General features: G+C 59.9%; 2 protein-coding genes and 1 long non-coding RNA gene across 3 annotated transcripts in view; 1 reads left to right on the plus strand and 2 right to left on the minus strand.

Annotated features, from left to right (window-relative positions):
* Positions 1-604: 604 nt before the first annotated feature.
* On the minus strand, positions 605-6,995 carry MRPL45 (mitochondrial ribosomal protein L45). Its single transcript, XM_048318779.1, has 8 exons — positions 6,887-6,995; positions 6,461-6,656; positions 5,849-5,966; positions 4,672-4,770; positions 3,384-3,432; positions 2,649-2,798; positions 1,985-2,158; positions 605-1,520 (listed from the first exon to the last, which is right to left on the minus strand). The coding sequence occupies exons 1-8, from the start codon at positions 6,941-6,943 to the stop codon at positions 1,461-1,463; spliced, it is 903 nt and encodes a 300-aa protein (XP_048174736.1). The 5' UTR covers positions 6,944-6,995; the 3' UTR covers positions 605-1,460.
* A 5,802-nt stretch (positions 6,996-12,797) lies between these two features.
* Positions 12,798-13,604, minus strand: LOC125333150. Its single transcript, XR_007206782.1, has 2 exons — positions 12,935-13,604; positions 12,798-12,859 (listed from the first exon to the last, which is right to left on the minus strand). It is a non-coding gene; the product is annotated as an uncharacterized LOC125333150 (long non-coding RNA).
* Positions 13,605-14,032: 428 nt separating this feature from the next.
* Positions 14,033-16,222, plus strand: part of NPEPPS (aminopeptidase puromycin sensitive) — a 49,502-nt gene continuing 47,312 nt past the window's right edge. The window contains exon 1 of the mRNA XM_048318449.1: positions 14,033-14,209. Coding sequence (XP_048174406.1) covers positions 14,087-14,209 — 123 coding nt within the window. The 5' untranslated portion in view covers positions 14,033-14,086. The remainder of the gene's footprint in view (positions 14,210-16,222) is intronic.

Here is a 16,222-nt window from a genome sequence, read left to right on the forward strand (position 1 = left end):
CTGGAATTCTCCCCTCCTTCTTCTCCAAGATCGATTTTTAGTAACACAAGGAGCCAGAGACACTTTTCTAGATCAGGCACAGGGAAAAAAAGAATCCCCCAAATTATCCCACACCTCCAAATCCCACCCCAAAAATGATCCTCAGCCTCCCATTCCAGGCCCTCAGCCTCCCAATCCCAGCTCCCAGTTAAGGAATTCCATCCCCTCCTGCCCTGAGCTCCACCAGACACAACCACGGAGGGATCTGAGCTCCCACACTCGGCCCCGGGCGCCTCCTCAGCTCCTGAGCGAGGCAGAGGCTCCGTGGAAAGAGGATTTTTGTTGTTTTTCACCAGGAACAGAGGGATTGTGACACCCCCTGACTTCCCAAAGGACATGGCAGGGATTCCACTGCTGGCTCCTCTCCCAGCACAGCACAAAGAGCAGCTCCTGCCCTCCCCAAAAGCAAAAGGAGCCACAACTCTTTTTTTTTTTTTATTTGCTCTGCAAAATCGCTCTCAAGGAAGAAATCAAAATTCCCTGAACTCTCCCACGCTCTGGAAGTGGCTGAGTTAAAAAGCAGGACAAGAAGGAGAAAAAAGGGGTTTGGTTGGTTGTTTTTTTGGGTTTTTTTTGGGGGTGACCAGGGAGGATTTTGCTCAGTGAGTGAGGGGAATTGGCTGAGCAGAGCAGGAATAGAGAAGGAGCCTCACAGGTTTATTCCCAACCATGGAAAAAGAAGTGTTTTCCCAAGGCAGCCATCCTGGAAAAGCAGGGCCAGCTGCAGATGTCCCCGTGTCCACAGGATGGTGCCAGTCCCTCAGTGACAGCACCACCATCACCAACCCAGCCCTTGAAAAACTGCCTTGAGAAGAGCCAAAAACGCAATTAAATCCAATTATCAGCGGTGCTGCAGCTCCTCTGGGCAACTCTAACAGCAGCACCCCCCTCCCACAGGACTCGATTTAAAGTTTTCCTGGTTTCTGTTAAAAAAAAAAAACAACCAGGAGTTTGGGAATCAGCAAAGAGAGGGAGAGAGGATGGGAAAAGATTGTGCCAACACTGATTGTGCCAAAACTGCCGCTGGTGGAATTTTAATGACTGACCAGCAGGTCTGTGACACCTCCCGTGGAGGGGACAAACATCCCAACGTCGGGACAGGCTCCCAGGGGCTCTCCCAAGGGAATTCCAGGACAGAGGGTGGCCTGTGGATGCTCCTGAGGCTCCTCATCCTCACGGAAACACAGCGAGGGGGAAGCTGGCAGCACCCAGAGTCTGCTGGGACGGAGCCCAGCTCTTCCCAGAGCTCACCCAGATCCCCCTCCCAAGCCCCTCTGGCTCCTTGAGGGATAAACTGGGAGGGACTGGAGCCCATTCCTGAAGCCACTTGGCTCGCAGGGAAGGCACAGCCACATCCAAGAGATATTCCCAGGCCTCCCTGCTGGCCTGTTTGCTGTCCCTGCCCACCATTCCAGAACTTCCTACTTCACTTCTTCGTGCTCCTGGGAGGGATCCAGGGCTGGGCCAGGAATCATCACCGTCTGGAAAAGCAAGGGATAAAAATCAGCAGGAGGCAGAGCAGCTGTGGGGATGATCCCCGTCACAGAGCAGGAAAAAGGGGGAGCAGAGGGCTCTGGAAAGGGAAAAAAGGGGGATCAGATGGAGGCAGGAGAAGGGAATGGGATGAGAAGCCTTGAACTACGCTGGAATTCTCCCCTCCTTCTTCTCCAAGATCGATTTTTAGCAACACAAGGAGCCAGAGACACTTTTCCAGGTCAGGCACAGGGAAAAAAAGAATCCCCCAAATTAGCCCACACCTCCAAATCCCACCCCAAAAATGATCCTCAGCCTCCCATTCCAGGCCCTCAGCCTCCCAATCCCAGCTCCCAGGGGACAATTCCAGGGACATTCCCAACAGCTCTGCCTGTGGATGAACCCCCCTCCCCCACCTTCCCCTCAGCTTTATCCAGGATGATCCCCAGGGATTTTTCCAGCCTTTTCCCACCTTCAGGATGGGATCCTTGGGCGGGGCCCACTCTGGGATGATCTTCCCGTGCATCCTCCACGTCCCGTGGGGGTTCACCAGGTACCTCTCAAACACGACGTATTCCAGAACATCCTTGGGAATCTCCTCCCCGCCGTACATGAGCCGCCCAAAGCGGTCGTAGATGGCCAAAATCTGTCAAAACATCCACAAAAAACCAGGATGGATGGGGTTTGGAGCGACCTGGGATAGTGGGAGGTGTCCCAGGATGGGATTTAAGGTCTTTCCAACCCCAAAAAAGCTGGGATTCCCTGTGCTGGGCTGGCAGCAGTTCGGGGTTGGTGACACCGAGGTGAGGGATGGATTATCCAACAAGGAAAGGCTGGGAAAATTGGGATTGACCAACCTGGAGAAGGCTCCAGGGTGACCTAAGTGTGACCTGAAGGAGCAGCCAGGAAACACAAAGAGGAACTATTGGCAAGGACAAGGAGAAACGACTCCAAACTAAAATTTAGATGGGATATCAGGAAGAAATTCCTCCCTGTGAGGGCGAGGAGGGGCTGGGATGGATTTCCCATCCCTGCCAGTATCCCAGGCCAGGCTGGAGCACCCTGGGCCAGTGGGAGGTGTCCCAGGATGGGCTCTGAGCTCCCCTGTCCGTGCCCCCATCCCGGGAAGGGCTCACCTGGCGGCTGTGCATCCTCACTGTCACCTGAGCGTAGAGGTTGCCCCGGTTCATGATGCTGTCACAGCGCACGTGAACCACCCTGGGCGGCTCCAGGGACTCCAGAAACCTCCAGCGGATGGTTTTGTACCTGTTCCCACGGACCATGTCCTGCCAGGAGAAACCAGCTGCTAATTAATAATTGTAATTAACGATTCGGTCCTTCCGGCGAATGACAATCAGCTCCGGCTCGGTTTGGATGTGAACAGGACAAGAGAACTCCACAAATGTTTTGGGTTTGTTGGTTAGTTTTGGGGTTTCCCTCCCAGCTCTTTGCTGTATCCAGAAGAAAAAAAAAAATGAGGCATCTCCAGGTTTAGAGAACCTTAAAAAAAAAGTGGGGAAAATCCATTAAAAATGAGGCAAACGATCAAATGTAGAGAGTTTTGAACACCATGGAAGTGATCCAGGCACTGATGGGGAGCAGGGACATGACCCAGGCAACAGCTGGAGCTGTGCCAGGAGAGGCTTAGGTTGGATTTTAGGGAAAACTTCTTCATCCAGAGGGATTTTTGGGCACTGGAGCGGCTCCCCAGGGAACGGCCACGACCCCAAACCTGGGAGGGTTTGGACAAGGCTCCCGGGGATGCACAGGGTGGGGCTGTTGGGATTGTCCTGGGCAGGGTCAGGGGTTGGAATTGATGATCCCAGTGGGTCCCTTCCAGCTGGGGATACCCCAAAATTCCAGGCACTTACGGGGTAGCAGCGCTCGGTCACCAGGGAGTGAAGTTTCTGCTTGTTGAAGCTGCAAAGGGAACAGCCCCGCTCACTGCAGCACGGGAAAAGAGCTTCCCCCCCAAATCCCTGCTTTTCCACCCCAAAATCCCTGCTTTTCCACCCCCAAATCCCTGCTTTTCCACCCCAAAATCCCTGCTTTTCCACCCCAAAATCCCTGCTTTTCCACCCCAAAATCCCTGCTTTTCACCCCAAAATCCCTGCTTCTCCACCCCAAATCCCTGCTTTTCACCCCAAAATCCCTGCTTCTCCACCCCAAAATCCCTGCTTCTCCACCCAAAATCCCTGCTTCTCCACCCCAAAATCCCTGCTTCTCCACCCCAAAATCCCTGCTTCTCCACCCAAAATCCCTGCTTCTCCACCCCAAAATCCCTGCTTCTCCACCCCAAAATCCCTGCTTTTCACCCCAAAATTCCTGCTTTCCCCCCCCAAATTCCTGCTTTCCCCCCCCAAATTCCTGCTTTCCCACCCCAAAATTCCTGCTTTCCACCCCAAATCCCTGCTTTTCACCCCCAAATCCCTTCTTTTCCACCCCAAATCCCTGCTTTTCACCCCCAAATCTCTGCTTTTCCCCCCCAAATTCCTGCTTTCCCCTCTCCAAATCCCTGCTTTTCCACCCCAAAATCCCTGCTTTTCACCCCCCCAAATCCCTGCTTTTCCACCCCAATCCCTGCTTTCCCCCCCAAATCCCTGCTTTCCCCCCCTTAATTCCTGCTTTCCCACCCCCCCAAATTCCTGCTTCCTTTACCCCAAAATTCCTGCTTTCCCCCCCAAATTCCTGCTTTCTCCCCTCAAATTTCTGCTTTCCCCCAAAATTCCTGCTTTTCCCCCCAAAATTCCTGCTTTCCCCTCCCCAAATTCCTGCTTTTCCCCCCACCAAATCCCTGCTTTCCCACCCCCAAAATCCCTGCTTCTCCACCCCAAATTCCTGCTTCTCCACCCCCCAAATCCCTGCTTTTCCACCCCCCAAATCCCTGCTTTTCCACCCCAAATTCCTCCTTCCCCCCTCCCCCAAATTCCTCCTTTCTCCCCTCAAATTTCTGCTTTCCCCCCAAATTCCTGCTTTCCCTCCCCAAATTCCTGCTTTTCCACCCCAAATTCCTCCTTCCCCCGTCAAATTTCTGCTTTCCCCCACCAAATTCCTGCTTTTGCCCCCACCAAATTCCCGCTTCCCTCCCCAAATTCCTGCTTTCCCACCCCAAATTCCTGCTTTTCCCCCATCACCACAGGGGTCAGGGAAGGGCCTTACTTTGCCAGGGAATTGTGAGCTTCAATAAATATCTCCTGGGCTTTCTCTGGGAAGGTTTTGGTGCTGAAATCCGGGTCGTGATCCTTGATCTTCCTCAGGCTGGGAAGAAGAACAAAAAAACAAATAAATAAATGAAGGAGAGAAGGAATTGGAGCTGTCCTGGATGTTTGGGATGATGGCAGCGATCCCACAGGATTCAATCCCAGCTTTCAGCAGCTGAGAACTGGAGATTCCCACCAAAAACCAAAACCTTCAGGTGGTCAGGAAACAGCCAGACCCAAAGGATCCTGAAAAATCAGTGACACTGAACTGTGCCATAAATCAAATCCCTCCAGATGGGAGAAAATTTGCTGGAAGTCCTTGCAAGGAGTTTCAAAGATGAACAGAGACTTTTCCTGGAGTTTCAATGCTGCCAGATTGTTGTTTATTGAGTCTTATCAGAGGAACTGAGCCACCAGCATGACCCAGGTACAGCACAGAGCACAGAAAGCAGGAGTGAGGCCTCTCTATCAAGATTTACACAGCCTTTTAAAGATAATTTCACCAATAGTTACTAAAAACGTACATTATTTTCACTTTCCTACCAATTATTCAGTAGCACAGGCAGGAAATGCAGAATTCTCTATCCAGTCATCCCAAACTACTTTTACTGCAAAATATGGAGTGGTAGAAGAAGGAGAAGAAGGTCTAGAGAACAACAACAATCCTCCATTTTGATATTTTTTACTCTTACCTATTTACTACAAAGAGAAGCCCAAAACCTCTAAATTTTTCACCCTGTGACAATCTTACATAGCAGTCTATCACCTAATTCACACCACTGTATTTTCTAGTTCTTGTTTGATCATTGGTAATTTTTTCCAAGGTTTGAGGCTAAAACAGTGCTGTTCAGGGGGGTTAAGAACCCCTAAAAACAGGCAGAGAAATCCTCTCAGCACTCTGGGTTCCTAGGAGTGCACAGCGTGGCCATTCCCAGCAGGACAGGTGGGAACATTCCCACCCCTGGGCAACCACAGCAACGGGAAAAGCAAGGAGGAAACAACCCCCAAATCCCAAAAAAATCTCCCGGAAATCCCACAAGCCCAGGAATATCTCACAGCGGCAGACGCAGGACAGGCCGAGCAGAGCTGCTGCAGCAGCAGGCAATCAAGCTAATTAACTAACGAGGGGTACGTACGCCAGCTGGGAGGCCGCTGTTTGCCTCAGCTTCTGCATCTGCTGCTTCACCCCATCCCTGGACAGCGAGGTCAGGCGGGCATCGCCCTCGGGAGGGACGTAGGGATCCATGATTTCAGCTGGGAACGATGGAAAAGCAGCTCAGGAGGAGCCTCAGAGCCACCCGAAGCAAGGGGAGGAGGAGGTGAAATCAGAGCACGCAGAGAATCCCTGGGCTAAGCTCACTGCTCGCCCCTCCCAGCCCAGGGAAAAGGGGAGAAAAGGCTTCGAAGTGAAGTTTAGATGGGATTTTGGGAAGGAATCCATCCCTGGGAGGGGCTGGGATGGAATTCCCAGAGCAGCTGGGGCTGCCCCTGGATCCCTGGCAGTGCCCAAGGCCGGGCTGGGAGCAGCCTGGGGTTGGGGAAGGTGGCCCTGCCCATGGCACTGGAGGGGCTTTCCCAAGCCGAACCAGGCTGGGATTTCAGGAGTCAAGGCACAAAGGCACCAACAGCTCCGGAGATGAGGCAGGGAAGCCTCTCTGCCCCGGCCAGAAGGAAAAGTGGGGAGTTCAGCCTCACTGCGTCTGCTTCTCCCATCTCCCGGCCCAAGCTGACCCCACGTTTTGCCCTACCCGTGCAGGCCAAGTAGAAGGTGCGCTCTATGCGCTCATCGGGGAAGATGGGCGCCGCGGATCTGAGCCTCCTCTCCTTCTCCTCAGGGCTCAGCTCTCGGGCCCATTCGGGCAGCCGCGGACACCTCCTCCTGCCCCTCACCGGGACAACCACACAGGACAGAGCCGCTCCGGGACGGAGCAGGGACTCCGCAGCCTGAGGCAAGGCAACAACAGAGCCCGGAGTGAGCCCAACACCGCCAGCACCTTCATTTATTTCCCCTCACGCCTCGCACGCGCTACCCGGGCCAGGGCCTTCCGCGCTCTACCCTCCCCCCCCCCAGCGCCCACACCGCTCATCCCGCGGCCCCACAGCCACTCCCCGCACCCTCCCCACAGCCTCCCGCAGCCCCTCGGTGCTCCTCATCCCCCTCCTCCCGGCTCCACCTTCCAGCAGAGCCGCGGGGCCTTGCGGCCCAGCCCCGCCGCCATGGCGGCCGCCATCTTTTCCCCTCCGCGGGGGATGGCGGGAAGGCGGGCGGGGCCGCGCGCGCGGGCTGTGGGCGTGGCCGAGCGCGCGAGATGTGGGCGGGGCCGCGCGGGGCGCGCGCGCGCGTGCGGGGGGAAGGGGCGTGGCCGGCGGGAGCCCGCGCCGCGCCCGCGAGTGGAAAATTCCATCGGCTGCGGAGCCCGGGGGGGGCGGGGCCAGGGCAGGAGGCTCCGCCCAACCCCCAACCCCCCCCCTCCCCCCCCCAGCGCGCGGAGGGGGGACCCCCGTACGTGGTGCAGTGCGGGGGGCGGGGAGGGGGAGGGGGGGTCCCGGGCACCGGGGAACGGAGGGATGTTACCCCACCCCCCCACGGGTCACGTGCGACAGGCGCGGGACCCCCACCCTGCCCCTTGCGGGGGATGCTGTGGGTGCCGGAGCCCCCCAGACCTGCAGGACCCCCCTCCCCCCCACGCCCCCGGACCTGCAGAGACCCATCCCAAACCCGCAGGGCCCTGCCAGGCCTTCAGAGCCCCCCCCCCGCACCTGTAGAGCCTCTCAGAATCCGCAGAGCCCCCCCCCCCCAGGCCTGCAGAGACCCCCCCCCCCACCCCCCACTCCAGACCTCCAGATTTGTCCCCCCAGGCCCGCAGGGCCCCTTCGCGGAGCACCCCCGGACCTGCAGGGACACCCCTCCGACCCGCAGAGCCCCCCCTCGGACACGCAGAGCCCCCCCAGACCTGCACAGTCCCCCCCGGACTTGCAGAGCCCCCCCAGACCTGCACAGCCCCTCTCGGACCCGCAGAGCCCCCCCAGACCTGCACAGCCCCTCTCGGACACGCAGAGCCCCCCCGGACCTGCACAGCCCCTCTCGGACACGCAGAGCCCTCCCCCGCCAGGTTCCTGCACCCCCCCCCCCAGAAGCTCAGAGGGTTTTGTCCGATGCTTTTGGGATTTGGCATCACAGCAGCCCCTGGCGCTGGTGGTGGAGGAGGGGTCGAGGGCAGGGATCCCTCCGGATGTCCCCAGGACACGGCTGGCACACCGGGATGCTGCGGGCAGGCGGGGGGGATGGAGGGCAGGGATCCCTCCGGATGTCCCCAGGACACGGCTGGCACACCGGGGTGCTGCGGGCAGGGGGGGATGGAGGGCAGGGGTCCCTCCGGATGCCCCTGGGACAGCCCAGGATGCGGCACCCCCGGGATGCTGCCGGCAGAGCGGGGTTGGGGGGGGAAAAGCTCGGGGGGTCCCTCCAAATATCCCGGGGACAATCCGGGATGCAGCACGCCCGCCCTAACACGAAGCAGCTCATCCCAAACCCTCTTCCCTTGAAACCCCATCCCTGGGAGAGCAGCAGGGACACCCTGGGGATGCTCATCACCCGCCCACGCCCGCTGGGCGAGGCCCCGGCCCGGCCCGCGGAGCCAAAGGCGAGCCCAGCCCGGGGGTGCGAAGCCCCGAGGGGAGCGGGGGGCTCGCGGGAGGCTCCGGCCGCGCTCGCTGCGCCTGGCCCCGCTCCCAGTTTGCTTTGGGGACTGTTGATCTTGGCTCCGAGGACGCGTTGCTCCATCGGACAGCTGGTTAATGTGTAGTGACGGCTCCGCTGTGCCCGAGACCGTTGATCCCGGCCCGCGCTCTTATCTGAGCCGGCGGCGGCGGGGACGAGCCGGGAGCGGCCGCGCGGGGCCGTGCCGGGGGGCGCGGGGGCAGCCGGGCCGCCCCCTGGGTGGGGCGGGGGGGATCGAGTCTGCAGCCCCCCCAGCACCTCCCAAAATTTGGCGTGATGCTCACTGGGGTGGGGGGAATAGGAGGGAGTGGGAAAACTGGAGCCCTCTGGAAAACAGGGATGGAGGCCCGGGGCTGTGGAGCCACTCCTGGAGCAGCCGGGGCTGAGTCACCGCCCCCAGAGCCCCACGGCCCCGGCGCTTTCCCACGGCTCCGGACTCGTGGGGCTGGATTTTCCCAGCCCAGCTGGCTCTCCCGGCTGCCCTGGGATGCCATCCCGGCTGGTTTCACCTCCGTGGGCAGCGTGGCAGGGCTCTGGAACGCCTCTGGAGCCACGTCCTTGCCCGTGGGGGGCTCCTGAGGGGCTCGGACCAGGAGCATCCCTGCGGCAGTTTGGGGTGGGGCCGTGGTGATGATGTCCTCATCCCACCTGTGCCCTTCCCCTTGCAAAACCACCACGCGGGGATTTGTCCCGTGGGAGAGCGGGATCAGAGCTGGGATCAGGGCTCAGCACCCGCCCAAAAGTGTCCCCGCCAGCTCCAGGCAGGGGCTTGGCCACATTTGCTTCCATCCTTGTGCAACTTGTCCCAGGTGCCCGGCGGTGAGGCGGGAGGGGACGGGCAGAGCCGCACGCACACACGGAGAGAGGAAAAGCCAGGGAAAAACGTCTCCCAACCCCCCGGGAATGACCCGCGGAGCGAGAGGCCCCAAGAGCTTCGAGCGCTGTTGTCCCCGTGCTCCCGAATACCAGAGATTCCAGCCCTAAGCCGGCGGCCCAGACCTGCGAGGCAGGATTAGCCGGTGCCCTCCGGCTGCTCCCGCTCCCGGCAGGAACGGCGAAAACTCCGGCGAGAGAGAGGGAGAGAAGAAAAGAAAAGCCTCCTCGCTTGGGAATTTTCTTTTTTCCTTTCTTCCCCTTTTTTCCCCCCCTCCTTGTTTTTTCCTAATTAGAAGGGAGCACTGACAGCGGTTGGTGGCTGCAGAGGCTCTGGGCTAATTACAGCTCCTGGCTTCCACCCCGTCCGTTTGTCCGCGGGCCCTCCCCAGTCTGGCACTGCAGGAGAACCCGGTTTGGTCGGGACACGGCGGAGGAGGCGGCTTCCCCCCGGCTTTCTCCGTGGAGCCTCGCTCTTTCTTCCTTCCTTCTTTTTTCTTTTTTTTTTTTTTTTTTTTTCCCCTGATTCTTGCTGACAGCAGCATCTGTCACCTCACAGCATCGCCCGTGCGGAGCAGCACCCATGGAAAGCGCCCCAGAGCCCTTTGCAAAGCACTAGCCCCGTGGCCACCGCGGCCACCGAGACCCCCCCCTCCGCCCCCCTCGCGTGGCTGGAGGGCACCCAGTGACCCCGCGGCCATCGGGGATGGGAATTAAAGCCCAGAGGAGACAATCCCCTCCGCTTCCCTCCCGCGGAGCCGAGCAGCTCTGCTCCAGGAATAGTTTTATCCTGCCCCTGACCTTCCCGTGGCTCTGCCAGCGACAGTCACCCGTGGCCACACGCGGTGCCAGCACCGAGGCGAGGCTGGAGGAGACGGGATTTTTGCCCTGGCAAAGTCCCCCGGCACGGCCGTGGCACAGCTGGCCTTCATCTGCTGCCCGGTTGCGGTGGCCTCGGGGTGTCCCCAGCGTGGCACGGCCGGGCTGAGTCCAATTCCATCCATCCCGGCTGCAAATCCCGCATGGAGCCTCCTCGCCAAACCACGGGGTCCAGCCCTCCCCTGGCTGAAGGGCAGACGGGACTTTCCGCCCAGACCCCGCCAGGATTCCCTAAAACCTCGAAACATTCCCTGGGCCAGGTCCTGGCCCCGCTGTCCCCACACCCCGCAGCCTGCCCCGTGTCCATCCCCGGGTCCGTCCCCGTGTCCCCGTGTCCCGCGGGGCTCCGCACCCCGCCGAGGCGCCGGGAGCCAGCAGGACGGAGCAGGGCGGCAGCTGCCTGAACCCCCCGCGCGGCTCCAGCTGTTTCCAGCTGTTCCCTTGTCTCCCTTTCCCTCCCCGGGGCTCTGCAGCACAATGCGGCCCCGCGGCAGCCCCGGATGAACCCGGGCTCGGCAGCGCTTGGTTTTTGTAAACCATGTGCTGAGAGAGCTGTCTGTACTTTCTCCCTGCCCCAGTTCGTGCCTCCGGCTCCTCCAGGTCTCAGCGAATCCCTGCTCCCTCCCTGAATCCTTCTTCCCTCTCGAAACCTACTCCCCTCCTCAAATCCCATCTCCCTCCCTCAAATCTCTACTCCCCTCCTCAAATCCCCGTTCCTTCCTCAAATCCCCATTCCTGCCTTGAATCCCTGCTCCCTCCCTCCCTGGCTCGGCACTGACTTATCTTTTTTAAACAGCAAAGTTTACCACTTTTACACAAAAATAAATCTCGTTGGGGAAGGAATGGGATAAAAAAAACAAGGTTCAATCCCAGTTTCCAGTGGTGGAAGGCTAAGGATGATTCCCAGCTTCTGACAGTTGTGCTTCCTCCTTAAAACGAGGGAGGTTGTGGCACCCCCAAGCCCTTCAGAGCACTTTTGTGGGCTGAGATTAATTAAATCCATATTTAACGCCTCATGGAGGCAGCGGATGAGTTCCTGGATCCAAACTCCAGAGCAGGGCTGGGGCTGCCACCCCAGAAGCGACAGAAATTTTTCACCCTTCCTTTTATTTTTTTCCCATATAAAAGCCTTTATTGTGGATTTTTAAGCTTCCTGCTGGTGTTTGTCACACTCCCAACCAGCCATCCTGCAGTATTTCCCTGGAATACTGCTCTCTGCACCGTGTGCATGGCTTTTCCAGCTGGATTCCTCACGGAGCATCTTCCAGGAGACCCCAGAACGTGCTGGGGGAGCCCCAAAGGGCTGCAGGAGACCTTGGGGGTCTTCCTGCGCAAGAAATTCAGATTTTATTTATTTGTTTTATTTTATTTGTAGGATGTGAACCTGGCCACAAAGGGTTTTCCTGGGAGGGTTATCCTGGAAGTCCTGCAACACCCAGGATTCACCTGGATGCTGCACTTCAAGCATGAGGAAGAAGAGGAGGAGGAGGAAGAGAGTGGTTGTTGGTTTAGGGTGGGGAGAAAACCAACCCCACGTCGCTGCCCAGACAAGCCCGGTGGACAGGACCCCTCCCTGCTCCACACATCCCATTTTTGTGGTGAAATCCAAGAGGTTTTTATCTGATTTCACCATTTTTCAGCACTGGAGGTTGGCGATAGCTACACCCTGAGCTCCGCTGCCTTATCTGGGTCTGGGGGGCACAGAAGTGGCTGAATCGCTGGAGAAAGGGACCTGTGTCCTCCACATAGAAGTGACAGGAGCCGAGGAGTTCTCAGAGGGCTGGGCAGGATAATGGGAACCCTGGAGAAATCCCATGCACTGCTGGTTTGGGATCTGCTGGAAAAAGTGATCAATAAAATTAAAACATAGAGGAGAACAAAGGCGGCTCAATAACGGGGGCACCATTCCAGCTCTGCCCCCCCATCTGAGTGCACTGGGAGACCCAGGAGCCGTCATCCCCCTGAACTGGGAATACTGGGAGGCTCCACTAATGGGGTTCCCCATGTCACTGTCACCCCAAACTGTGTGACCTGGGAGCCCCCTGCTAACGAGGTGCACCGTGCTATTTACCCCACCCAGACGGGGTGCACCGGGATCCCCCATTACCGGGGTGCACTCTGCCAGCCCCCCATTACCGGGGTCCACCAGGATCCCCCATTACCAGGATCCCCTGTTACCGGGATCCCCCGTTACCGGGATCCCCCATTACCGGGATCCCCCGTTACCAAGGCTCACCAGGATCCCCCATTACCGGGATCCCCCGTTACCAGGATCCCCCGTTACCGGGATCCTCCATTACCGGGGCCCACGGGGATCCCCCCTTACCAGGATCCCCCATTAACGGGGCCCACCAGGATCCCCCATTACCGGGATCCCCCGTTACCAGGGCCCACCAGGATCCCCCGTTACTGGGATCCCCCATTACCGGGATCCCCCATTACCGGGATCCCCCGTTACCAGGATCCCCTGTTACCGGGATCCTCCATTACCGGGGCCCACGGGGATCCCCCCTTACCAGGATCCCCCATTAACGGGGCCCACCAGGATCCCCCATTACCGGGATCCCCCGTTACCAGGGCCCACCAGGATCCCCCGTTACTGGGATCCCCCATTACCGGGATCCTCCATTACCGGGATCCCCCATTACCGGGGTCCATCAGGATCCCCCGTTACCTGGATCCCCCATTACCGGAATCCCCCATTACCGGGATCCCCCCGTTACCGGGATCCCCCATTACCGGGGCCCACCGGGATCCCCCGTTACCGGGATCCCCATTACTGGGATCCCCCATTACCGGGACCCCCCGTTACCGGGATCCCCCATTACCGGGGCCCACCAGGATCCCCCATTACCAGGATCCCCCACTACCGGGATCCCCCGTTACCGGGGCCCACCGGGATCCCCATTACCGGGATCCCCCATTACCGGGATCCCCCGTTACCAGGATCCCCATTACTGGGATCCCCCATTACCGGGATCCCCCGTTACCGGGATCCCCCGTTACCGGGATCCCCCATTACCGGGATCCCCATTACCGGGGCCCACCAGGATCCCCCGTTACCGGGATCCCCCGTTACCGGGATCCCCCATTACCGGGGCCCACCAGGATCCCCCGTTACCGGGATCCCCCATTACCGGGATCCCCGTTACCGGGGCCCACGAGGATTCCCATTACCGGGATCCCCATTACCGGGATCCCCGTTACCGGGGCCCACGAGGATCCCCATTACCGGGATCCCCCATTACCGGGGCCCACGAGGATTCCCATTACCGGGATCCCCATTACCGGGATCCCCGTTACCGGGGGAGGGGCGTGCCCAGCAGCCGCGCGCACAGTGGGCGTGGCCCAGAGAGGAGGCGCGGCCGCTCGGGGCGTGGCTTTGCGCACGCGCAGTTCCCGCCACCGCTTACGCAACTCCTCCCGTCGCCTTCCCCCCCCCCCCCCCCGCGCCCGCCTCCCGCTCCTCGGCCCCCCGCGCGCGCTACGTGCGCGGCCGCGTGGCGCCGCCGCGCGCACGCGCACGCGCCGTCCGCGTGCCTCCCTCCCTCCCTCACCACCACCACCCCCCCCCCCCACCCCTCCCTCCCTCTCCGCTCTCCTCTCCCCGCACTCCCCCACCGGGGCCGCCTCGAGTCGGGAGCGCGCGCGCGCGCCCCCGCCCCTCCCTCCTCCTCCTCCTCCTCCTCCTCCTCCTCCTCCTCCTCCTCCTCCTCCTCATCTTCCTCCTCCTCATCCTCCGCTCCCGCCGCTCCTCCCGCCGCTGCTCTCTCTCGGTGTGTCCGTGCAGAGCCGCCGCGTCGCCCTTCCCGCGCCCCCCCCGCCGCCCCCCGCCCCCCCCCCCCCCGCCGCCGCCGCCCCGCCGGGGGGGGCGCAGCCCCGCACCCCCCGCGCTCCCGCCATGCCGGAGAAGCGGCCGTTCGAGCGGCTGCCCGCCGACGTGTCCCCCCTCAACTATGGGCTCTGCCTCAAGCCGGACCTCATCGACTTCACCTTCGAGGGCAAGCTGGAGGCCGCCGTGCAGGTAGGGCCCCCCCCCTCTTCCTCCTCATCCTCCCGCCCCGCCCCCAAGGGGTCCCGCCAGCCCGCGCCCTCTCGAGGGGACCCCTCAGTCGTCCCCCCCCCCCCCCCAGGGAACCCCCCCCCCCCAGTCCCCTCCTCATTCCTCCGGGGGATTTCCCCCCCACCCCCGCCGCCCTCAGGGACACCTTTTCCCCCCTCAGGGGACCCTTCTCCCCCCCCCTTCCCAGCCGTGCCCTGAGGGGCCCCTCAGCTCCGATCCCCCCTTTCCTCTGCGCTCAGCCCCAGGGCCCGGCCGGGCAGGTGCAGGGAGGCCCCTCGGGGCTCCCCCCGCGTCTTCTCCCTCTCTTTCCATTCAGAATGGATGGACAAACCCTCTCCAAACGCCCCAAAACCCCGCCGCGACCCCCTAAACCCGGCCCGGCTCGGGGGGGGGGGGGCTCCGCCCAGCCCCGCTGCGGCCCCCGCGGGTCCCCCCGGGCGGCTCCTCCCGGGCCAGAGCTGGCCTGGGCCGGGATGTGGGATAACCCCGGAGCTGTCGGGAACACCGGGATGTGCTCGGCCGGGACCCCCGGGAACCCCCAGACCCTCGGGGAGCCCCCCCCGTGCTGCCCTGCCCGGCCTCCAGCGCGCTGCCGGGCGCTCCGTGCAGGCGTGGGGATGGATCGGGATTTTGCTGGAAAAGCCAAATAAGCGATGAAAGGAGAAGTGCCCCCCTGGTGTGGCTCGGTAAGGGTAGGCCTCGGTGTCATGGAGAGCTGGGAGGAAGAGAGGCTGGGATAAGCGCCGGGAAAAAGGTTTGCGGACCCAAAACGCTGCGTTTTCTGCAAGGCAGGAAAAATCCTCCTCGCCGTGCTCGTGCTTCAGAGCCAGAACCAGTTTGGTGAAATCCTTCAAGTCTCCCAGTCATTCTTATTGGCTGCTCTGCCAAGATTTCCCGAATTTGCTTTCACGTCTTTTTTTTTTTTTCTTGTGATTTGAGGATAGGTACAGAATTATAAAGGGATAACTGGTTTTTGGTTTGTTTTTTTCTTTTTTTTCCCCCCTGAAAATTAGCTAGTCGCACAGAGAGAGCTTAAAAATATTTGAGGGAGATTTTAAATCTCGAGATGTGAGCGGATTTAAGCCTTGCTCTGATGAAGGGGGTGGTTAAACCTTGTTTTAAAGCGAGGTAATAAATGCAAGAAGGCAATAAACCTTTGCAGGGTGTGAAGCACAGGTAGCGAGGAGGGCGAGTTCTTCCCTGGGGAGTGTCTGTGGGAACTGGGGAAGGCCCAGGGCTGGGGATGATGGGGAATCTTGTGACTTTGGGGACCTGGAGGAACCCAACCAGAGATGAGTAACTTTGTGTCATGTGACAGAAATATCGAAAACCTAAATCTCCTCGCGGATTTGGTCCTGGCTCAGGGGTTTGGTCCCAGCCTCGGGGCTGCTGCTGCTGCCTTTGGGGGGTGTTTTGGTTTGAAAAAGGCCGGCTTGAGAAATTCCCGATCTCTTCCACCTTAATCCCGGCCACCTATTCCTGTCCTCGCACCCAGGGTGCTGCTCCTCGGCTCTGTTCCAGCTGTGGGGCTGTAAATGGGATCACTGAAATCACCCAGGTTAAAAATAACACTCGGGGGGAGGGGAGCAGTGGCTTTTTAAGCCACTGCTGAGGAGAGGAGTGGTGAACAGCAGCCTGGGGAAGTTCTCTTGGATGCAGGAATAGCCAGAGGTTTCTCCCGGCAGGGGTGGTTGGTTTGCAGGTTGTACTCCTGTTGGAGGGGTTTTGGATGTTGTTTGCTGTGTCCAGGTGAATTCCTGGAGCAGCAGATCCCACCTGGAGGTGTGGAATCCTGCGCTTCCCCACCACCGAGGGCATGGGCTGGGGAAAAGCAGTGACCCCACAGTTTCCAGGCTGTAAAAAAAAAACCCCTTGTTCACATCCTGGAGAGCTGCTCTGGTGTTCTCACAGGCGAGAGGAGGGGGGGAAAAAAGCAAAGCAAATCCGAACCCAGAGGGCGAGGTTTTTAAAACG

This window comes from Corvus hawaiiensis, chromosome 1 (assembly GCF_020740725.1).
Source record: "Corvus hawaiiensis isolate bCorHaw1 chromosome 1, bCorHaw1.pri.cur, whole genome shotgun sequence".
NCBI lineage: Eukaryota > Metazoa > Chordata > Aves > Passeriformes > Corvidae > Corvus > Corvus hawaiiensis.